This window comes from Ornithorhynchus anatinus, chromosome 12, assembly GCF_004115215.2.
Source record: "Ornithorhynchus anatinus isolate Pmale09 chromosome 12, mOrnAna1.pri.v4, whole genome shotgun sequence".
NCBI lineage: Eukaryota > Metazoa > Chordata > Mammalia > Monotremata > Ornithorhynchidae > Ornithorhynchus > Ornithorhynchus anatinus.
In genome coordinates, this window is record NC_041739.1 from 51279612 (window position 1) to 51304404 (window position 24793).

The 24793-nt window shown below is 46.9% G+C and overlaps 1 protein-coding gene across 4 annotated transcripts in view; it reads right to left on the reverse strand.

Annotated features, from left to right (window-relative positions):
• Nucleotides 1–24793, reverse strand: part of BMPR1B (bone morphogenetic protein receptor type 1B) — a 251003-nt gene that overhangs the window by 11441 nt on the left and 214769 nt on the right. For all 4 annotated transcript variants that reach the window (XM_039913741.1, XM_029076392.2, XM_029076391.2 and 1 more), the window contains 7 exons: nucleotides 14616–14775; nucleotides 8788–8890; nucleotides 8286–8388; nucleotides 8011–8107; nucleotides 5050–5188; nucleotides 2193–2385; nucleotides 795–1092 (listed from right to left, as the gene is read on the reverse strand). In XM_039913741.1, coding sequence (XP_039769675.1) covers nucleotides 795–1092; nucleotides 2193–2385; nucleotides 5050–5188; nucleotides 8011–8107; nucleotides 8286–8388; nucleotides 8788–8890; nucleotides 14616–14758 — 1076 coding nt within the window. In that variant the 5' untranslated portion in view covers nucleotides 14759–14775. The remainder of the gene's footprint in view (nucleotides 1–794; nucleotides 1093–2192; nucleotides 2386–5049; nucleotides 5189–8010; nucleotides 8108–8285; nucleotides 8389–8787; nucleotides 8891–14615; nucleotides 14776–24793) is intronic.

The following is a 24793-nucleotide window of genomic DNA, read 5'->3' on the forward strand; positions in this document are numbered from 1 at the left end:
CCAGTTGCTATCTCCTTCTCTCTGGAGAGTTGACACAATCCTTTTTCTGGTTTTATAATATGGAAAGTATACCCCTGAATAGTTTTCAGTGGTAAAAGCAGCATTTTTCCCTTTTATCTAATATGCAGAATTCACACGGGTTTCCACATGATGAAACTCAACTGTTAGGGGGGATGGGGGTGGGAGGGTGTCTTCCTCATCAAGGAGAGGATGGAAATGTATCTCGGCCTTCAAAAAAGTAGTTTTTGAGTTTCAGTGAAAAGTGTGATCTTTCAAGGAAAAGTGGAAATTGATCCATAACCTCCCAGCACACACACACCCCGCCTCCCACCACCCGGCATAGTCCCTGGCTTAAGTTCTAGGAGAGAGAAAAAGTGAATAGAAGGAAAGGAAGAAACCAGGAAAATGTGGGGTTTTTCTCAATATCAAAATACTGGTGTTTTACTGACCTAATAAACTAATTCTTATACTCCTTCTCTCTCTCTCTCTCTCACACACACACATGCACCCACCTCCCCACCCTGCCCCAAGTTATGGGAGAGATAAAAAATTGAATAGAAGGAAAAGAAGAGACCAGGAAAATATAGGGTTTTTTCTGTACATTAAAATGCTGGTGTTTTACTGACCTAGTAAAAAAAAAAAAACCACACACACACCACACACATATACACATATTCTCTTACTTTCAGCCCGACTCAAGTTCTCGAAGAGAGAAAAAACTGAATGAAAGGAAAGGAAGAAACCGGAAAAATGTGGGGTTTTTCCATAAATCGAAAGATTGGTGTTTTACTGACCTAATGAACTTCACTGCCAAACCCAGGTCTGCTATGCAGCAGGTTCCGTTTCTCTTCACCAAGATGTTCTTGCTTTTCAGGTCCCGGTGGGCAATCGCTGGCTTGCCTTGGGTGCTGAAGATCTCCGTGTGTAGGTGGCATAAGCCGCTGACAGAAGAGTAGGCCAGCTTTAGCATGGCCTTGCTGTCCAGGGTGGTGGATTTCAGATAGTCATACAGAGAGCCATTCTCGTGGTAGTCAGTGATCAGGTACAGCTGGGTCCAGGAGCCCGTGCCTTTGATATCTGCAGCAATGAACCCTGGCCAGTGGAAGGGGCGGGGAAGGGGGAAGATAAGATTAGGAATTTGGGGGAAGAATTTTTTCAAAACCAAGATACCTATTTCTGGAACATCATCATCAACGGTGGCATTTACTGAGCATACACTATGTGCAGAGCACTGTACTAAGTGGTTGGGAGAGTACAATATACAGAGTTGACAAACACGTTCCCTGCCCACAACGAGCTCACGGTCTACAGCAGTGACGGTCAGAAGGTCTTGTGTTTGGCTGCAAATTCGGCCGCTGAATCAACAACTGAAATTAAATGACCATCCCGAACCGATTTCAATCACCCAGAAAGAGAGGGGAACTTTACCCTCTCAAAATGGATTATTTTCTGGATGGTGCACTAACTCTTTCCAGGTTCCAGAAATCCAGAATAATACAAAAAACTGCATCTATTAAGCACTTACTCCATGACAGGCACTATACTAAGCACTTGGGTAGATGTAAGATAATTCGGTTGGACCCAGACCCTGTCCCACCTGGGGCTTGGAAACAGAGGGAGAGGGAGAACAAATATTGAATCCCCATTTTACAGGTGAGGAAACAGAGGCCCAGAGAAGTGAAGTGACTTGCCCAAGCTCTCACAGCAGGCAAGGGGCAGAGCCAGGATGAGAACACAATTCCTCTGACACACAGGGCCATTTTCTTAACAAGCTGCACCCAATAAGATTTAATTTACTGAACGGGTAGCGGCAATACTAGTACTTGCTGAACGTCCAAGCCTGAAGATGCTGACACATCACCCCAAACTGATCAGTCCCGTCCCTGCTTGCCTGGCCTTGGCAGATCTCTGGAATTAAAGGAAGGAAATCTCCAGATTTCCTCTCCCAGAATGGTGATTTTCCAGGCACGGTGGCCTCTTCTCTCCCTGGCAACTTGGAAGCGGTTGGTACAAAGAACCCCTCAAAGTGATCATCATTAATGGCATTTATTGAGCGCTTACTATGTACAGAGCACTGTACTATGCACTAGGGAGAAAACAATATAACAGACTTGACAGATACGTACCCTTCCCGCAATGAGTTTACAGTCTAGAGGGAGCGGGTAGCAGGGAGTGTCGGATTTTCCACTCACCCAAGATATTTTCATGCCGCATCAAGACGGTCTGATATATTTCCGTCTCCCTGAACCAGCTGGCTTCTTCAGTGGTGAAAAACACCTTGACGGCTACTTTTTCGCCACGCCACCTTCCCATCCAAACTTCCCCGTAGCGACCTTTTCCAATCTGCTTCACCATCTGAATCTGCTTCGCTATCGTCCTTTGGACCTGTGAAATCCCCAAACATGTGGTTAGCAAAATTGGGGTAATGGTTGAATGTTATGATCGTGACTAGTGACGAGAGCTAGGGCTAATAGAAGCCCTTTCCTCACCCAATTTCCTGTGGTTTATGAAGGAAGATACACAATAAGGAAGTAGGTTGGTATTGGCTCGTAGGTTTCAAGGAGGCAATTTTTCTGTGGTTCTTTCTGTTTCTTCCATTGGAACCTCACCATCTCCCACTGGACCATCAGGTCCTCGAGAGCAGGGCTCGTGCCTATTTGCTCAGCTGTACTCTTCCAAGCGCTCAGTTCTGGAGGAAACGCTCAATAAATATCCTTGTGATTCCCCCATCCCATCATTGGCTTTTGGGTGGCAGACATCTCAATCAATCCATGGCATGAATTGAGTGCTTACTGTGTTCGGAGCACTGTACTAAGCGCTTGGGAAAGTATAATCGATCAATCAGTGGCATTTAGAGAAGCAGCAGAGTCAGTGACAGAACTGGGACTCAAACCCAGGTCTCCTGACTCCCTGTCCCATGCCCTTTCCACAAGGCTATGCTGCTTCTCTCAATACCCATCTAGTGACCCTTCATTTTTGGTAAGATCCCACTTGTGCACACGTACAGCTGAGAAGTTGGATGTGTGAACGACATTACTCCTCCATTTGTCCTTAAGGGTATACTTCCACTGTGCACAGATTAAACCTAGCAAAGGATGAGGCAGCATGAGATTCAGGGCTGTCAGCTTGGTCATGCTGAACTGTGTTTTTAGTCTCACTTTCCCTTGCTCAGCTTGAGATGCCCCATTATTCTGCCTGTTCTGTACTTCAGTTTCCTCAACTGTACTTGGGGAGCAAGGACTTGTATTCCCTCCTCTGAGACAGTGAGCCCTACATGGGTCAAGGACTGTGTCCAAACTGATCTTCTCATCAACCCCTGTGCTTGGCACATAGTAAGTGCTCAATAAATGTCACTATTATAAAACCCAAGGCAGGTAGGTGGGGGCGGCAGGGCTGTGGAGGTGGGGTGTCAAAACCAGTGATCAAGATGAAAGAATAAGAATGGCCAAGTGGAAAAGATTACAAGCCTGGGAGTCAGAAGAACCTGGGTTCTAATCTCGGCTCCACCACTTATTTGCTGTGTAACCTTGGGCAAGTGGCTACACTTCTCTGGGCCTCAGTTACCTCATCTGTAAAATGGGCCCCATGTGATACATTGACTGTGTCTAACCTGATTAACTTGTAACTACCCCAGTGCTTAGAATAGTGGCTGGCAAATAGTAAGTGCTTAACAAATACCATTAAAAAAGAAAAAGTAAAAAGAATCATCAGGGCACAATACAGACAGGAAGGCTCACTGGGTTGAGGTTGACCCCTTTTTCTCCCAAGAGCTTAGTACAACACCCAGAACAAAATAAGCCATGTAAATAACTGTTATTTATTTATATTAATGTCTCTCTCCCCCTCTAGATGGTAATCTCGTTGTGGTGCAGGGAATGTGTCTGTTTATTGTTATACAGTACTCTCCCTAGTGCTTAATACAGTGCTCTGCACACAGTAAGCACTCAAATACGATTGAATGAATAAGCGCTCAATAAATACCACTGATTGACTATGCCTCTTCTCTGACCACGCTAAGAGCCTTGAGCACCCATCTGGCCTCAGCTGCGGAGAGAGCAGAGACAACGGGACATTTCTGATCGCCACGTGGGGGTTGAGGGGTTTTCCCCAACCCGGTACCGACGTCCCTCGAAAAGTCAAGTGTGGGGAGGAGTGGAAAAGTTGCGGACTTGGCTCTGAAATGTTGGCTTGTCTGAGTCCTTCCCTGCCTGGCGGCTCCAGACACACGAGCCCCACCGTTCACCGTACAGTTGATGCCCAGGGTCAGGGTCACCCCGAAGAAGGCACTGGAAATTAGAGAGGCCCCTGGCTCACCCACAGTGCCCTCGTCCTTACAATCCATCCCGATCTCTGGAGGGTCAGGGTCAGGATTGTAACCGAACACTCCTTTCGAAAAACAAACGGTCACCTTACGCCACTGTCAGACCAAAAGGTTATAGGGAAGGGCGGCCGCAGACACCAGAGGGGGGGTTCTACCTCCCCTTCGTGGATGCCCTACTTGTGTCAGGGGACAGACGCCTGCTGCTCCCGACTGTCCGCAGGAAGGGCGGCCATAGAGGCCAGAGAGGGGATTCCTTCCTCCCCCTCACTAACGCCCTAAAGGGCCTAGTGGCAAGAGCACGGGCTTGGGGGTCAGAGGACGTGGGTTCTATTCCCGGCTCTGCCACCTGTCTGCTGTGTGAACTTGGACAAGTTCCTTCATTCTCTCTGCCTCAGTTACCTCATCTGTAAAATAGGGATTAAGACTGTGAGCCCCACGTGGGACACCTGATTGCCTTGTATCTACCAGCGCTTAGAAGAGTGCTTGGCAAATAATAAGTGTTTAACATATACCATAATTATTATTGCTATTACTGTTTCAGGGAATGGACACCGGCTGGCTATCGCTGTCCACAGGAAGGGAGGCCATAGAGACTAGAAGAAGAGGCTCTCCTCCTCCTCCTCGCCGATGCCCTACTTGTTTCAAGGGCCGGCCGCTGTCTCTTGCCCCGTCTCTGCCCACCAGGGAGGGGAGGTTGGAGCGGGAGGGCTCAAGGCCCCTGTTCGTACCAGCAGAGGGAGCCCGGATCCGCTTCCCGAGCTCTGGGATTGTTGGATCAGATCTTTCAGGGATTCTCCGGGCGGGATGTACGTCTCGTCCTGCTCCAGTCCGATGCTGTAGGGGGCTCTGGGCTCCTGCCTTTTGTACCTAGAGATTGATGAAGAGGGGGAGACCATTTAGGCGGCCAGGCAAAGGGGAGGGAAAGCCATCGATCATGGCATGGTGGACAGAGCCTGGGCGGCAGAAATTCATGGTATCTAATCCCGGGCTCCGCCACTTGTCTGCTGTGTGACCCTGGGCAACTCACTTCACTGAGCCTCAGTTACATCATCTGGAAAATGGGGATCGAGATTGTGATCCCCATATGGGACAGGGACCATGTCCAGCGTAATTTGCTTGTAACCACCCCAGCACTTAGTACAGTGCCTGACACATAGTGCTTAACAGATATCATAATTATTATTATTATTGAGTACGTACAGGGTGCAGAACACTGGACTAGAAGCGTTTGGGATAATACCATACATCATTTCTTCATTTATTCATTCAATCATGTACATTGAGCACTTACTGTGTGCAAAGCACTGTACTTAGTGCTTGGGAGAGTACAATATAACAAACAGACACATTCCCTGTCCACATGACCTTACGGTCTAGAGGAACCATAGAAGCTAAGTTGGAGTTCCTTGTGGGTAGAGATTGTGCAGCAGCAGGGTTTAGTGAATAGAGCAGGGGCCTGGGAAGCAGAAGGACCTGGGTTCTAATCTAACTTGTCTGCTGTGTGGCCTTGGAGAAGTCCCTTAGCACCTTCTGTGCCTCAGTTACCTCACCTGTAATATGGGGATTAAGACTGTGTACCCCATATTGGGACATGGACTGTGTTCAACCTTATTAACTTGTATCTACCCTGGTGCTTAGTTCAGTGCTTGGCACATGGTAAATACCATAAAAGAAAAAAATGGAAGCTAGGTTGGGAGCTTCTAGAAGGTAGGGAGTGTGTCTACTAATTCTTTCCTCAGGGCTCAGTACAGTACTCCGTAAGTAGCAGGAGCACAATGAATACGTGATTGATTGACTGACTGTGTTACTTCATACACACACACACACACACACACACACACACAGATCATATTACGGAGCTCTTACTGTGTGCAGAGCACTTTACTAAGTGCTTGGGAGATTACAATATAACAGAGTTGGAAGGCACATTTCCTGCCCAAAATGAGTTTATAGTCTAAAGGAAGCATGCAAGTTAGATTGAGAGCTGTTTGTGGGCAGGGATCATATCTACTAATTCTCTCCCCAGCACTTAATGCAGTTTTCTGTACGTACTTAGCATGTGCTCAATAAGTAAATGATGGATTAATTGACTGAATATTCCTTGGGTGGCTTCATGTACACATAGTAACGGTACTGAGTGCTTCCTGAGTGCAGAGCACTATACAGCACTAGTGCTCTGCTTACAGTCAGCTCTCTCTAAATACAGTTGATTGATTGATTGATTGATTGGGAGAGTACAATAGAGTTGGTAGACATGTTCCCTGCTCACAAGGAGTTTACAGTCAAGAGCAGGAGGCAGACTAATATTAATCTTGAATCTGAGCTAAAAGGAGGGAGGGGCAGGAAATGTGGAGGGAGAGAGAAAAATCCCTGAAAATCCCTTCCGAACTTCTCTTTCACTAGAGCTTCTTCTAAGTAACTGATTTGCCAATTAGCACAGCAGGAGTGGCAATCGACAGAATTTACTGAGCCCTTACTGTGTGCAGATCACTGTAATCAGTGCTTGGGAGAGTACAGTATAACAGAATTAGTAGATACGTTCCCCGGCCACGAACAGCTTCCATTGTAGTAGGAGAGACAGATGTGAATATAAATAAATTATGATCATATAAGTAAGTGCTGGGGGGCTGACAATGCAATCCACGTGCAAGGGGCAGGCAGTAGGGGAAATGAGGGGTTAGTCGGAAAGGCTCTGAAGGTGGAGATAGTGATCGCCTGTCGGATAAGACGGGGGGGTGGGAGTTCCAGGCCAAAGGCAGGGCATGGGCGAGGGGTCAGCAGGGAGATAGATGAGATCAAGGTACAGTTAGCAGGTTGGCACTAGAGGAACTAAGTGAGACTGCTGGGTTCTAGTAGGAAATCAGTGAGGTAAGATAGGAGGGGGCCCACTCAAGTGCTTTAAAATCAATAGTATGGAGTTTCTGTTAGATACATAGGTGGATGGGCAATCAAAAACTCCTCACTATTGGCTTCAAAGCTCTCCATCATCTTTCTCCTTCTTACCTCACCTCCCTTCTATCCTTTTACATCCAAGCCCGCACACCCCACTCCTCTGATGCTAACCTTCTCACTGTGCCTCGTTCTCCGCTCTCCTGCCGTCGACTCCTGGCCCACGTCCTACCTCTGGCCTGAAACGCCCTCCCTCCTCAAATCCGCCAAACAATCACACTTCCCCCCCTTCAAAGCCCTACCGAAGGCTCACCTCCTCCAAGAGGCCTTCCCAGACTAAGCCCTCCTTTTCCTCAGCTGCCCTTCCCCTCCACATCACCCTGACTTGCTCGCTCTGCTCTATGCCCCTCTCCCCACCCCACAGCACTTGTGTATATATGTACATATCTGTAATTCTATTTATATTGATGCCTGTTTGTTCTGATGTGTATATATCTATAATTCTTTTTTATATTGATGCCTGTTCACTTGTTTTGATGTCTGTCGCCCCCATTCTAGACTGTAAGCCCAGCGTGGACAGAAACTGTCTCTCTTTATTACTGGACTGTACTTTCCCAAGCACTTAGTACAGTGCTCTGCACACAGTAAGTGCTCAATAAATACAAGTGAATGAATGAATCACCAGAGGCAGAAAGGAAGAGGTGATTCTGGGAAATCCATCAAGAGGCGAACAGAGAACCAAAAGAGGGCGGCACCCAACTCTGCCGGCTGCCCGGTAGCCTGCCGAAGCCAGGTCTTACCTGAAGTAGCAAAACAGAATCAAGACGACCAAGAAGAGACTGCACACCGTCACCGAGATCAATAAGGCTTTGTGGTGGATGGTGCTGTCGACAAAATCTGTAAGGGGAGAAAACGGAGCTCCAGGGCCCATTCACTTCCGGAGGAAGGAGAGCCAGAGGAGGTCATGGAGAATCTAAATGCTTGGAGCCTGGTCACTTATGATTAAGGACAAGAGAACTGAATTGGAAGACATTTTCCCTGCCCACAAGCGATCTTAGAATTTTCCTCCTCTTACCTCGGTTTTTCAGCGGAGGCAGTGTAGGGTGGAGGTCTTTGTTACATTCGTTTCGTTCTGTGCAGCACTCGATGGATCGTCTTTGGTGCGGGATGGGGGTGTCCTGCAACAGAGTTCAGATTCCATCTTGACGGAACGCTTTTTTTCTAAAACACACGGTGTCAGATGCGGGAGGGATGATCGGGGAGGAAACGTCTATGATTTCCATCTGGGCCAAATCTACACAATTCCACATGTGGCATTACAATCCATCAGAGAGTTTAATTGGGACCACAACTAATGGGATATTTCCAGCTCCCATTAGACATTGGTTTCTTTTTTTTCCCCCCCTTATCTGTCTCTTTCAAACTGTGCCGTTCTCCTAGAGTTGAAACACAGCTTGGCTGCTGGGAGAGGCTGCTGTTGGGACTCTGCTCCTGTGCTTCAAGGGGCCCTGAGCCCAAACTTCGACAGAGTGGGTCCCTCCCCGGCCCCAAGATGGAGTCTCCCACTGTTTACTTACCCGACACTGGAAGTCTGAGCCTTCTAGTCCCAGGCACCCTGATGTGACCACAGGCATCCCAGAATCATCTTCTTCGATCATCGTGAAACAGTATCCGTCCGTGCTGCAAATCAGAGATAAGCATAACTGTGTGTGTGTGTGTATATTGAGGGGAGAGGGTAATAATAACTGTGGTATTTGTTCAGTGCTTACTATGTGCCAGGTACTGTACTAGGCACTGGGGTGGACACAACCAAATGGAGTTGGACCCAGTCCCTGTCCTGCAAGGAGCTCACAGTCTTAATCCCCATTTTACAGATGCAGTCACTGAGGCACAGAGAAGTCAGGTGACTTGCCCAAGGTCACACAGCAGACAAGTGGCAGAGCATAGGTTCCCCCAACTCAAAGAAAATGTTACCGTCTGTGACCTTTGTCCTGAGCAACCAAATTCCCCACACCTTAGCCAGCAGCCCAGTATGCAATAGGCTTAAGCCATTCCACCACCACCTCCGAATGCTGGAGGGTCAGCTACCATGTCTAACCCCACCTGTATGTTCTCTTCCAGCATTTAGTACAGTGCTCTGCACCCAGTAAGCAGTTAATAAACGCCATTATGTCTATAAAATGAGCTCATCCATTCTGTATTGGGGGTCAGGGAGGAACAGGTAGCAAGTTGGCTGGGGAGAAGCAGAGACAGCAGGATGGGAAACAGCAGAGGAAGAGAGTGGACAGGTTGGGGGGAGGGGTAAATAGTGGAGAGGCACATAGTACAGTGCCTGGCACATATTTAAGTGCTTAACAAATCATTCTGCTTATTTTGCCCTCAGTGTACTTCGAATGGCAACTTTTCGGTGCCCTACCTAATATCCCTTGTGTCATTTAGGGAAGTAGCATGGTATAGGAGAAAGAGCCCAGGCCTGAGAGTCAGAGGACCTGGGTTCTAATCCAGACTCCACCACTTGTCTGTTATGTGACCCTGGGCATGTTACTTCATTTCTCTATGACTCAATTTCCTCAACTGTAAAATGAGGATGAAATACCTGTTCTCCCTCCCTCTTAGACTGTGAGCCAGTGACTGTGTCCAACCTGATTAACTTGTATCTGCTCTAGCGCTTAAAACAGTGCTTGACACACAGTACATGCTTAACAAATACTATTATTATTATTTTGGTTCCCACACTGCTTACAGATTAATAGTGGTATTTGGTAAGGGCTTATTATGTGCCAGGCACTGTACTAGGTGTAGGGGTGGATACAAGCAAATCGGGTTGGACATAGTCCCTGCCCCAAATGGGGCTCACAGGCATAATCCCCATTTTACAGATAAGGTACCTGAGGCCCAGAAAAGTGAAGTGACTTGCCCCAGGCCATTAAAACCCAGGTCCTTCTGACTCCCAGGCCATGCCCTGAGTCCCCTTATTTTTCAGAGACTGGGCACCGAGCAACCAAGCCTTCTGTTACAATCCAGGCCACAGACTTCATTCCTCTTTTGCTAACTTTCTCAAGTACCTCCATCTCATCTATCTCACCATCAACCTCTCGTACACATCCTGCCTCTGGCCTGGAACGCCCTCCCTCCTCATATCTGACAGACAGTGACTCTCCCCCTCTTCGAAGCCTTACTGGAGGCACATCTCCACCAAGAGGCCTTCCCTAAGCCCTCCTTTCCTCTTCTCCCAATCCCTTCTGCATCACCCTGACTTGCTCCCTTTATTCCTCCCCCCTCCTAGCCTCACAACACTTATGTACATATGTGTCATTTATTTACATTAATGTCTGTCTCCCCTTCTAGATTGAGTCACTGTGTGCAGGGAATGTGTCTGTTTACTGTTAATAATAATAATAATAATGATGTTGGTATTTGTTAAGCACTTACTATGTGCTGAGCACTGTTCTAAGCGCTGAGGTAAACACAGGGGAATCAGGTTGTCCCACGTGGGGCTCACAGTCTTAATCCCCATTTTACAGATGAGGTAACTGAGGCACCGAGAAGTTAAGTGACTTGTTCAAAGTCACACAGCTGACAAGTGGCAGAGCCGGGATTCGAACCCATGACCTCTGACTTCAAAGCCCGTGCTCTTTCCACTGAGCCACGCTGCTTCTCTACACTGTCCACTCCCAAGCACTTAATACAGTGATCTGCACACAGTAAGCACTCAATAAATTCGATCGAATGAATGAATGGAGCACTCCATGCTCAATTGCTTCCCCAGGCCCTGACTGCAGGGTGCTCGGGGCTGGGACTGAACTGCAAATATCTTCTTTAAAAGTTGACAGCACCCACCCCTGCCTTGACAGGCAATCTCGAAAACAACTACTTCTCTTGGGCGCCCCACTGGGGATGAAGACCATGTCTGACCTGACTACCTTGTCTCCACCCCAGGGCTTAGAAGAGTGCTCATCACAAATACTATCACAGCATTGAGTTTTCCGCAAGCTTTCTGTGACTCAAGCAGCACTGCAATGGTGAAAAAGTATCAGGAACTCCTGACAATGCTCTCCATTCAGATGGCACTCAAACATCCCAGTTGATGATTAAGACTTTCAGATGTTGCATTTGCCTATTACGTTTATCATGCTTACTGGTGACTTCACTTTCCCAAACCTTGGTTTTTTTCCCCACAGAGTTAGGAAAAAGAAAAAAGAAAACTCTTTAGCCCCGAAGGCTGTGGTTTTGCCAGCCGGGGAAAAAACATTGAGGACGGTAGGAAAGAGAAGCTGAACTCAAACCTACCTAAAAACGTTCCATTCCGTGGACACACCCAGCCACACACATATTCACAAACTTCCCCCCACACCCACATCTAGTGCCTAAAGATGATCAGCGCAGGGCCGGGCCGGAGATACAAATGGGAAGCTCTACTAGCAGTGATCTATGGTCCCGTCTTGGCTACATTGCCGGCTGCTGCGCTCGGCTGGGAAGGAGCCCTCGAGTTATCATCTGCATGCTTCAAGATTGTTTACTTGGGTTCATAAGCCTAGAGCAATCCATAATACCTCCGTTTATGATAACTTGCCAGGGCAGAGAAGGAGTATCCTACCAGACGGCTGGAGGGTGGCACTGACAAATGGCTTGGCAAGATCAAGGTCGAACGGACGGATGTGATCTGGGGCACTATAGGAGATGGAGAAGCAGCGTGGCTCAGTGGAAAGAGCACAGGCTTTGGAGTCAGGGCTCATGAGTTCAAATCCCAGCTCTGCCACTTGTCGGCTGTGTGACTGTGGGCAAGTCACTTAACTTCTCCGTGCCTCAGTTCCCTCATCTGTAAAATGGGGATTAAGACTGTGAGCCCCACGTGGGACAACCTGATTCCCCTATGTCTACCCCAGCGCTTAGAACAGTGCTCGGCACATAGTAAGCGCTTAACAAATACCAACATTATTATTATTATTCCATGGCTCCTTAAGACTCTCATTGGTTACGTGCTGCCAAAATCCACAATCCAGCGTGAACAGAAAAAGAACAAGCCAAAGGGCAAGCTCCTCCCTTAGCGGGTAAGCTCCTTGAGGGCAGGGAATGTGTCCCTTGCTTCCTTGGAACTGTCCAACTGCTCAGTACGCTCAGTGAGCTGAGGGACAAGGACCATGTCTGATTCCCACCTGTGTATTCTTCCCCAGTACTTAGTACAGTGCTCTGCACACAGTAAGCACTTCATAAATACGATTATTACTAGTGAGTGCTCAGCAAATCCTACATCGTGGATTGTTCATTGCTAGTTGCTCTTGACCTCGTTCCCATCTGGAACTCCCTCCCTCTTCCAGCAATCTGACACTCTCCCCATCTTCAGAAGCCTCCTAAAATCCCCCCTCTTCTAGGGAGTCTTCCCTGTATAACCTCTCACCTCGCCACGCTTTTCTCCCTCTCTTCTGAGTCACTGACGCACTTTGCTTCTCACCTCTGCAAACCTCCACAGAATTTACACACATCTCCTTATACTCTATTGCATCCCCCTTGTCTTGTCATATGCTGTCGAGTCGTCTCTGACCCATTGCGAAGCCATGGACACATTTCTCCCAGAACGCCCCACCTCTACCTGCAAACGTTCTGGTTGGGTAGCTATAGAGTTTTCTTGGTAAAATCCGGCAGCGGTTTACCATCTTCTTCTTCCGCGCAGTTAACTTGAGTCTCTGCCCTCTACTCTCTCCCGTTCAGCTGCTACCTAGCTCAGGTGTGTTTTGATTTGTAGCCGATTGCCTTCCACTCTCTAGCCACTGGCCAAGCTAGGAATGGAATGGGTAGGCCTCTGCTTCACTCTTCCTCCCAGAGCTGAGACGAGTAGAGTACTGGAAACTCCAGGTGTGATCCTGAGACGGGGGGCTTCCCCCTTACCTGTAATTTATCTGAATGTCTGTCTTCCCCTTTAGACCATAAACTCCCTGAGGTCAGGGGTTGTGCCTACCTTCTATAGTGTCCCCTCCCAAGCGTTTAGTACAGTGCTCTGATGGTTGAATGATGGATGGTCAGAAATGTTTACCAATGTGTTGGGAGGTTCTGACCAATAGAAATAATCCATCCTGACAGAGACCCCGCCAAAACACAGACGACTGAGGGAGAAGGCTGGGCGGGAGACTGTTGGAAAGGCACGACAGGTGGCTGAGGTGGGCTTTCTCCGGCGGTCTGTCTGCCCCTCCTTCCCCACGCTGCCAACACCCCTGCGGCAGACCCTGCCTTACATGGCTTACCCAGTGCATGACTCCTGCTACGGCACGGCTCCCACCGGCACAAGGTTCCCACCACTGCATGACTCGCACCGGTGCAGGGCTCCCACCAGCTGCATGCAGACGCGCAGCAAGCTCCTCAGGTGGTGTGGAGCCACTCAGATCCGGGGAGCCGGACTCCTCCGCTACGTCGTAAACCGGGGGCCAGGATCGTGCCTACCAACTTGACAGAAATCTCCCCAGCACTCAGTATAGCGGTCTACACACAGTGAACATTCAATCTGCCCCTCAGGCTGATGAACTGCTCTTTGCCACTGCCCATATGAACCCAGACTGATCATCCTGAAAGGGTGAAGCCGCTGGAAGAGGGTAGAGGCTGGCCCAGCCACAGGGGACCCTGGCCCAGCCAACAGTGGGGATGGACCCAGAGCCTCAGACCAGTGGCCTGAGGGGGAAGGAGACACCACCGTGGACTGAGGACTGCTGCCCCAAGCAGGGGCGCAGCTTATTTCATTATTATTACTATTGCTATTATTAGTAGTAGTAATAGTACTGTTATCATTATTATCATTACTATTATCATGGTATGAGGTTGCGTAGCCTAGTGAATAGAGCACCGGCCCGGGGGTCAGATGGTCTTGGGTTCTAATCCCAGCTTGACCACTTGTCTGCTGAGTTACCTTGGGCAAGTCACTTCGCTTTTCTAGACCTTAGTTCCCTCATCTGTAAAATGGGGATTAAGACTGTGAGCCCCATGGGGGACAGGAACCGAGTCCAACCTGATTATCTTGTATCAACCGTAGTGCTTAGAACAGTGTTTGGCACACGATTAGCATGTAATAATTACCACAATTATTATCAGTATCATTATTATTGTTATTATTAATTGCCACCCTGTCAGGAAGATGGGAGCAGATGCCCCCAGCCTCACATTCATTCATTCAATCGTATTTATTGAGCCCTTCCTTGTGTGCAGAGCACTGTACTAAGTGCTTGGAAAGTTCCCACAGGCCTGCTGTTTTCCTGACTCCAACTTGGGGGTGGTTCCAGCAGAGATAGAAGAAAGAGCCTGCTGTGGTCCATTTGAGCCCCTTCAGGAGACCTGTCCAGCTTTGTCTTCTGACCGGCCCTGCCCCAGCCCCCGGGGTCACGCCAAGAGCACTTGGTCTTCCGGCCCATGGGCCACCCACCTGCAGATATTGTTGACCGAGTCCTCGGGGCAGTGGTGGTGGCATTTACACCTCAGGACCTTGGGGCGGGGGGTGGGGGCCGTGCTCTCCCCATCTGCCTTCTTGCTGCCCGGATTCAACTTCCCGGAACTCCGCAGGAGCATCTTGTCCAGCCGATTAGCTGCGAGAGGAGAAAAGAAGACATTTTAAGCCCTGATGGTGGAGGCCAAATAACAAAAAAAAAAAAACTGCCACATCTGGGTAATTTGGGGATTAGTTTATGGGAAAGTGTCCAGCCAGCGGTTAGAGCTGGGCTGTCTTTAGTGCCTGCAGTTTGATCAGGTCAGAAAGAGATGCTGGGATTGACTGGCAACCCCCCACCTCTCCAAAGACGTCTAAAACCCAACTTCCTCCAACAAGCTTTTACTGATTAACTCCCCACACCCAACTCAGAAGCAGCGTAGTCTAGTGGAAAGAACACGGGCCTGGAAATCAGAGGACCTGAGTTCTAATTCCGGGTCCACCACTGGTCTGCTCGGGCAAGCCTCAGTTTCCTCATCAGAAAAATGAGCATTCAATAACTGCTTTCCCTCCTAGTTAGACTGTGAGTTCCATATGGGGCAGGCATTATCTTTCCAAAGCTTAGTCCAGTACTTGGCACACAGTAGGCTCTTAAATATAATAACAATAATAATGATGATGAATAGAATGATTAACCCAGGTCCTTCTGACTCCCAGGCCCACGCTCTGCCCATTAGACCACTGTACTAAGCACTGGGACAGATACGAGATAATCAGGTCAGACCTAGTCCCTGTCCCATGGTTTTCGTAGTTTGAGGGGGAGAGAGAACAGGTGTGGAGAATGAGGCACAGAGAAGTTATGTGAGTTGTCCAAAGTCACACAGCAAGTAAGAGGCAGAGTTGGGATCAGAACCTAGGTCCTCGGAGTCAACGGCGCAGGCTCTTCCCACTAGGGTACGTACCTCTTCTCATGAACCATAAAACTCTTGGGTGGATTCTGTCGGAGACAATAGCTTACATGCCCCAGCTGGCAGAGGTAGGGATACAGTGGGCTTAGCGGGCATCTGAAGCACCTTGAGGGTTGATCCATAACATGCCCTGCCAGCATGCCAGCCTTCCTGCCTGCTACGATCCAGCTTTGGCCGTTCCTACGAAATGAAAATGCCCGCCAACACTTTCTTCTGAACACGGTGAAACCTTAATGCTTTGCTCATGTTGGCTTCCTCCATTCTGGAAGGGTGACGCTTAAAATATGATTAATTCTCCAAATCCAGCCCATGTGCCTCGAATTAAAAATTCTATTTCCGAGCCGTAGAACACAGTCATGTTCTCTGAGTGAGCGTGTACAGATCGGGGCCTGTGCCAATATTTTATTGTTATTCATGGGCAGGGAGAGAGCTTTTAAATGTGTTGTAGTCTGAGACTTTTAGACCTCTAGATCACGGGGCAGAAAGCTTCATAAAAATATTAATTGTAGCATTGAATGAATATACCAAGGTCTGTTTTCACCCACCTTGTCATTTTCTAGCTGTAACTTAAACTACCCTAGTTCCTATCCATTCAGTCCCTATGTCTGGAGTGAAAACATGGAGAAACCATTTTAAAAAGTGGTCTGGGACCAGGATGTCCCTTCTTATGAGACATTTAACAATCCCTCAGATGCGCTGACACTGACATATTCAGATTACATTCGGAATAGTTCACAGGTTAATACAAAGTTTCATTTTCGTAGTTCCCATTGCTATGAATAGGGGGGAAAAGAGCTAATCATAATAAATGTGACATTTCCTTGGTGCTTACCATGTGCCAAGCACCCAGCAGTAAGTGCTGGTGTAAGTACAGGACAATCAGGTGCGACACAGTCTCTGTCCCACACAGGTTCCATTAAGCAGGAGGGAGAACAGGTACTGAATCCCCATTTTACAGATGAAGAAGCCAAGGGCCAGAGGAGTAAAGTGATTTGCCCAAGGTCACCCACCAGGCAAGTGGCAGACCCAAAATTAGAACCCAGGTCTTCTGACTCCCAGTGCTCTTTCCGCTAGACCACACTGCCTCCCTAACCCCAGAAAATGCAATGTGCCAAAGGAAAATCAGAGACTAAACTCCAGATAAGACAATTACAACCTGGTAATGGCCAAACTAACAAAACCAGACATCTCTAGGATGTGCTTTATGAAAGAAAGAAAAAAATCAATAACACTACCTAACTCATTCATTCACTCATTCAATCATATTTATTGAGCTCTTACTGTGTGCAAAGCACTTGAGAGAGTACAATATAATAACAAACAGACATATTCCCTACCCACAGTGAGCTTACAGTCTGGAATTACAATCACAGCCTAGAATTCCTCTTTGATGAACTATCTATGGAACCCCAGGCAGAACCACCCAACAACTATCAATCAATCCTTCAATCAGTCATTACTTACTGAGCGTTTATGGAGTGCTTCTCTCTGGCCGACTCCCAGGAGAGCTCACTGACTCATTGAGTAAGTTCTACATTTCCAAATTCCTTCTCTTTGAGAACAGATGCTATAAAGAGCTAATATTAATGACCCCACCAAACGATCCCCGATGACTTTTCCCTTAAACCAGATCACCCTTCAGCCATCCTCATCCATCTTCATTAAAAACAAGGCAACCCAAATCCCCTGTTGTGGTATTTCCTCTGCATTCATCAAATCTCCCAGAATGGCAAGCTGTCTCCATCAAACCCACATCATTCATCAGCTAGTAGCAATTCCTCTAAGAAGCAATTTCCGCTTATGGCCACGGAGGCGAAACAGAATGATCAAGAGGTAAACTCAGCCCGGCCTGAGTCTTTTCACTCGACATTTTGCGTGGAACACAGTTAGGGAATTAGGGTAGGTTCTTCTAACACCCCCCAGCTGTAATTACCACCTTACGTAATTATATTATTGCATTTATTACATTACATTACTGTGACATTACATTATTTATATAAATGTCCATCTCCCCTTCTGGACTGTAAGTTCATTGAGGGCAGGGAACGTATCGTTATATTGTGTTGTACTCTGCCAAATGCTTAGTACAGTACCCTACACACAGTAAGCAGTCAAATTTGACTGATTGATTGGGTTGTCTTGGGCTCAGTGAGCTGTGTTTTTGGTTGAATGCAGCCCTGGAGCAGGTGACTTCTACATCGAAAGTTTTCCTTAATGTGAGTGTCAGGCGAAGGCAACCTTGGTATTCTAAGAGAACAGAGTGACTTCTATTATAACTTATTCTGCATAAATAGTCTCTTGTCCCAAGTGAGGTGGGAATGACTGAAAGGCAGCAGCGGCATCAGTCTGTGCTTTCCAAGGTGAACGCTAGATAGAAGCACCTTTGCGATGCTTCACTACCCCCCGCCCAAATCAGTGGAATTTATTGAGCGTTTACTATGTGCAGAGCACTGTTATAAGCATTTGGAAAAGTACATTACAACAGCACTAGCACACATGTTCCCTGCCCAAAGTGAGCTTACGGTCTAGAGGAGGAGATGGACATTAATATAAGTAATTTATAATAAATAATTTAAAGATATGCACATAAGTTCTGGGGGGTTGGGGGTGGGGCGAATATCAAATGTCCCCAGCTCACAACCTCGGCATTTTAAGAGAGCAGAGTGACTTTTTAATAAGTTATTCTGCATAAATAGTCCCCTGAACCAAGTAAGGCAGGAATGGCTGAAAGGCGGTGCCGGCATCTGTTTGCGTTTTCCAGGACAAACACTAGAAAGAAGCACATTCTCTCCTCTCCCTCTACTCGCCAGCTCGCATACTTTGCTCCTCTAATAACAATAATAATAATTGTGGTATTACTTAAGGGCTTAGTATGTACTAAGCACTAGGGTGGATACAAGCAAATCGGATTGGACAGTCTCAATTCCCATTTGACAGATGAGGTAACTGAGGCTCAGAGAAGTGAAGTGACTTGCCTAAGGTCACACGGCAGACAAGCAGCAGGGCCAGTATTAGAACTCATGACCTCCTGAGTCCCAGACCAATGCTCTATCCACTATCCCTCTAATACTAACCTACTCACTGTACCTCAACCTCATCCCTCTCCAAGTCAACCCCTCGTTCACATCCTCTCTCCTGCCTGAACTCCCTCCACCTTCACATCTCGTACACCATTGTTCTTGCCATCTTTAAAGCATCCCCTCAAATCACATCTCCTCCAGGAAGCCTTCCCTGACTAATCTCTCATCTCCCTGCCCTTTATTTCCTCCTTTCTCCGTATTATACTGCACCTGAGCCCTCACCCCTAAACACTTAGCTATTCCCCCTCCCCTAATCTTATTCATTTATTCAATCATATTTACTGAGCACTTACTGTGTGCAGGGCACTGTACCTTAGCACATACGTTTAGATCTTTAAATTCTTGTTTCTCCCTATCTGAATTTTATTTTAGCATCTGTCTCCCGTGCCAGACTGTAGCTCCGTGAGGGCAGGAACCGTGTCTAATAACTCTATTGTACACCCCAAATGTTTACTGTGGTGCTCTGCACACAGGAAGTGCTGAATAAAAACTACTGATTGATTAATTGAAAAACATTTGATTTCGTCCTAAAAATAGGACCCGTTTCTCTGAATGCTAAGGTTGCATTTTATATGCTCCTGATGAAGGAAAAGTCACTCCCAACGTCAGTTTTTCCTATTCACTTCCTAACCTTCGTTTTTCATGGACAGGTTCCACAAACTTCTGCAGGATTTCTTATGATGTGTGTGCAGAATTTGAGTCTGTGGTCTGAAAGACTCGGCTCTGGTTCTAAAAATCCTCAGCAATGCAACACAGGGCCGGCCTTGGGACCCTTCCAAATAAGTCTTCCATCTCTGAATCTGGCCACATACAATTCTAGAAAGAAGAGTGTTGAGCGCCCTCATTGAGGTCCACCCTAAACACCAGGAGCTTTTCACTTGGTGTATTAGCAGTACTCATCGAGCACCTACTTTGTGCAGAGCACTGAACAAGGTTCTTGGGAGAGAACAGAAGTAGACAAGACCATCCCAACCCCTCAAGGAGCTGACGCTCTTCCTTCTCAAGCCTTTTCTCAGCCCAAATGTTTCGCTCAACATCCTTAAATTTGTCTCTTAAAAACCCACCACAGTGCCCTGATCCATTCATTTATCCAAATCCCTCAGGAATCTTGTTATTTTCTACCTGTACAATTTTTTTATATTTTTTTTTTACCTAATAGTATTTGTTAAGCACTGGACTATGTGCCAGGCACTGTAACAAGTACTGGGGTAGAAAAGAGCTAATTCATTCATTCATATTTACTGAGTGCTTACTGTGTGCAGAGCACTTTACTAAGTGCTTCGGAAAGTACAGTACAGCATTGAAGAGAGGCAATCCCTGCCTAAAACGAGCTCACAGTCTAGAGATGGGGGTTCTACAAAGTCCATTCCCACATGCAGGCTCATAGTCTTACTCCCCATTTTACAGATGAGGTAACTAAGGCACAGACAAGTCAAGTAACTTACCCAAGGTCATACAGCAGGCAAGTGGGGAAAAGACTTTGAACCCCTTGTGGGACCTGGACTGTGTCCAACCTAATTAGCTTGTATCTACCCCGGCGCTTAGTACACCCTCTGGCATATAGAAAGTGCTTAAATTCCTTTTTTTTAAAAAAAAAGTGGCAGAGCTGTGATCAGAACCCAGGTCCTCTGACTCCCAGGCCTGTGCTCTATCCACTAGGCAACGTGACTTCCTGAGGTGATAAATTCCATATGTTTCCCACCTACCTTGACAAAGCTTGTCCTTTAGTTTGAAACCACCCCCTTTACTTTTGATGTTTGAGGGCTCCCTAGCCCTAGGGCTGGAGGACTCCATAGAGAAATTGGGGAGCTTAGTGGCCTAAAGAAAGTCTCTGGGACTGAGAGTCAGGACACCTGGGTTCTAATTTGGCTCTGCCACTGTCTGCTTTGTAACCTTGCACAAATCTCTTACCTTCCTTGGGCCTCAGTTTCCTCATCTGCAAAATGGGGATTCCATACCCATTCTCCATCTCCCTTAAACTCTGAGTCCCTTGTGGGATAAGGATTATGTCTGATCAACTTATATTGCATCTAAATGACCACATTAATACAAGCACTTATCCTATTCCACCTTGATTACTCTATCAGCCGCTTTGCTGACCTCCCTGCCTCCTGTCTCTCCCCCATTCCAGTCCACACTCCACTCTGCTGCCCGGAACATTTTCCTTCAAAAACGTTCAGCCCATGTTTCCCCACTCCTCAAGAAACTCCTGTGGTCGCCCATCCATCTCTGCATCAAACAAAAACTCCTCACCATTGGTTTTAAAGCACTCCACCATCTTGCCCCCCTGACCTCAACTTGCTACTCCCCTACTCTGACCCCGCCCGCACACTTCATTCCTTTAATGCTAATCTTCTCACTGTGCCTCAATCTCATCTATCTTGCCACCAACCTCTCGCCTATATCCTGCCTCTCGCCTGGAATGCCCTCCCTCCTCATATCAGATAGGTACTTGCTCTCCCCCACTTCAAAGCCTTATTGAAAGCAATTCTCCTACAAGAGGCCTTTTCTGATTAAGCCCTCCTCTCCTCTTCTCCCACTCCCCTCTGTGACTCCTTGACTTGCTCCCTTCATTCAGCCTGTAATTTATGTATATTATCTCACTCCCCCTCTGGACTGCGAGCTCATTGTGGACAGGGAATGTGTCTGTTTGTTGTTGTAGTGTACTCTCCCAAATGCTTAGTACAGTGCTTTGCACACAGTAAGTGCTCAATAAATACAATGGAATGAATGAATCTACCCCAGCACTAATTATGATGTTTTCTACATAGTAAGTGCTTAGTAAATACGACAATTATCATTACCCTTGTGAGTGACCACCTGGTCTCATCTATGCTTACTGGATTCCCAGGGGCCATATGGGAAATGGGAGAAAGTGGAGGGGAAGTGTATTTCAAAGCAGTAAGACAAATGGCAGCTGAGAAAGTCCATATACTCTCATGCTAACCATTGGAGGTTGTAGTTTAAAAAAAAACACGTTTCTAAACTACTTTCCTGAACAGAGAAAACATGGCCTAGGAACCACACACACTGGCTCCTCAATTTAGGCTTTGATATGTGACCTTCGTGGAAACATCAAAGGCTACCATGAACAAGCACATCTTACGTCTTTACTGATTATAATCTCAGATTGGCAAATTGGGGACACTGGCTTGATTGGAGAAAAGAGAAAGCGCAGAGAGATCTTGGGGAGACACTTGTGGATTTCTCAGCAGGGTTGTTTGAAAAATCAGGATTGCACATAGCACGATGGTATTAGAGAAGCAGCGTGGCTTAGTGGAAAGAGTACGGGCTTGAGAGTCAAAGGACATGGGATCGAATCCCGTCTCCATTTGTCTGCTGTGTGACCTTGGGTAAGTCCCTTTACTTCTCTGTGCTTCAGTTACCTCATCTGTAAAATGGGGATTAAGACTGTGAGCCCCACGTGGGGCAACTTGATTACTTTGTATCTACCCCAGTGCTTATTATCATATACCAAGGAAACACAAGGAGCATCGGTCAGAATAAAATTCTGTCCTTATCATTCATGAACACATCCATTCTTCCCCAGCTGTTGGTGGCTGGAACATTTAACAAATCAAAGCTGTGCTGCAAAAGTCTGCATTTCCGCCAACACTTAAGAACGGCCAGGAAAACCTTCTTTTAAAAAAGGAGGTTCAAAAAAAAAACTGTATTCTCCATGGCAAGGACAGTTAGGGGCCATTCTCATTCTTTAGAGCTGCTTGTAAATCTCCCTTTCCCCGGGATCATTCCCATCTGTCCAAGAGTATCGGCTTTCTCTGTCTGTTCCCACTCAGGGACATCACACCACGGAGGTGACCGGTGACCGGCCAAGGGCAGAGAGTCTGCGTTCCCCCAGGTCGTGGGGGTGGGGCTTCCAATGACAACATCCCATTTAGGACCAAGCAAGAAATGAGGGGCATTGTCCCAGAGTGCCAAGAAGCAACAGGGCCTCATGGAAAGAGCCCAGGCTTAGGAGGCAGGGGACCTGGGTTCTAATCCCAGCTCCGCATTGCTTGCTGTGTGACCTTGGGCAAGATGCCGAACTTCTCAATGCTCCAGTTTCCTCATCTGTAAAATGGGGATTCTACATCAGTATCTCTCCCTCCTAATTAGACTGTAAGCCCTATGGAGGACAGGAAATGATCTGACCTGATCATCTTGCATCCACCCCGGTGCTCAGTAAAGTCCTTGACATATGGCATGTGCTTAGTACCACTGTTGTTATTATTATTATTCCTCCTCTGGAAGTAGAACTCTGAGGTCAGTGTTCCCACCCCATGTTACTCCTTTCTTGCCCTTCTTCCTCTTTACCTTTCACCTTCACACCTCCCTACCCCTATTCCTCTCTGTCTTCCTCCTTTCTCTCAATCAGTCCATGATATTTATTGAGCACTTTGGCTCTGCCTACAATGACCGGATTTCAGATTCTTTTGCCCATCCCCTTCCTTTATCTCCTCCTCCTATGTCTTGGTTATTTTTGCTCTCCCACCTCCAACTTTCTTTCCCTCACTTTTCGTTTCCTTCTGTCTCTTTTTACTTCTTCCTCTCCAACTCCACCGGCCTACCCTTCTGGCTTCCCTGCCTTTTCAAGTCCACTCCATAGCTCCCCCAAATTGGGCACAATATCACAAATACCTTAGCCCTTCACTCATGTCTTCTTCCCAGAAAGGACTGCCCTGAATAGAAGGAAACAGGAGTTACAATTTTCTCCAATCTGACCATGAGCCTTGGAAACAATGACTACTGTCCACAGTATAAAACCAAAAAACTAAGTTCATCCCCAAGGTTCTGATTTTCTCTACCCCGTATCTCCATGTCTGTGTACCTACCATCTTAGATCCTTACTATATCATTGGGTCTGGGGCTTTAGTCTTCAACATATAAGAGAGGGGATCTGTGTTATAGTTCCAGTTCTGCTACTTGACTGTTTTGATGCCTTGGGCACACCACAACTTCTCTGTGCCTCAGATTCCTCATCTGTAAAATGAGAATGTCACCCTGCATTCTGGATGCAGCTTTTCCTCCCCCTCCGACTGAGTCCCATATGAAACAGGAATTACATCCTCTAGACTGAAAGATCCTCATGAGCAGGGAACGTATCTACCAACTCTGTGGTTTTGTACTCTCCCATGTGCTTAGTACGATGATCTGTACACAGTAAGAGCTCAATAAAATGATGATGATAATAATAATAAAAAATTGGTCTCACAGATGGATAGCTACCACTTCGAGGCTCCAACTTCAGATTTCTTAAAAGGAAATTTTAAAAAACTTTGAAATCTCCCTCAGTGCTTCCAAATCTTGCCTAAAGTGAGAGCCAGGAAAAAAAAAGAATAAGAACACCAGTTAAAAATGGACTAGTCAAGGCTCACAATTCTTGCTGAGAGAATGTGCAAAGATATACAAAACACTTGAGCAATCTGTTAGCTCTCACTGCTGCCCTACTTTATTAAATCCATTCATTTTCTATACCATGTCTGTGCACCTCTCAATGCTTTTTCCCAAAGCTGATGCAAAAACAACGTCAAAACTGAAATATGCCCTCCAACAATGAAGTGTGCCAGTATCCTTTTAATGAGCACATTCCCTGACTTGTTAAAACTATTTCTTTCTCCACATCCTAAAACACATTTGTGGATCTGCAACTTTCTGGGCCCAAGAAAAAGAAGATTCAGCTAGGACCTCTTCCAAAAATATTCATCTCAGGAAAAGTCTTGAGGGGTTCAGACGACACGGCAATTTCACAGGTCTCATCTGGAAGCAAACCTGGTATTTTGTGTTGACCAACTCTCCATGAAAAGATGGTAAATCTCCAAAGAAATAACCTGAACTTAAAAACATTCCCACATTGTGCAGCAAGGGTGATGCTACTGCACCTTTGGCTTTATTTCACTACTGCAGTGACAATATTCATTCAGTTGTATTTATTGAGCACTTAATGTATGCAGAGCACTGTCCTGAGAGCTTGGGGGAGGACAAGACAGCAATATTGGCAGGAAAGGACCTGGGAAAAATATAGGTATGCCTGCAGAAGTCTAACTGACCAATCAAAGGTCACTGCTGTGTCATCATATCACTTGAGCTAAGATGCACTTCGTGACTGTGGGCTTCCGAATCTGACCTTTCG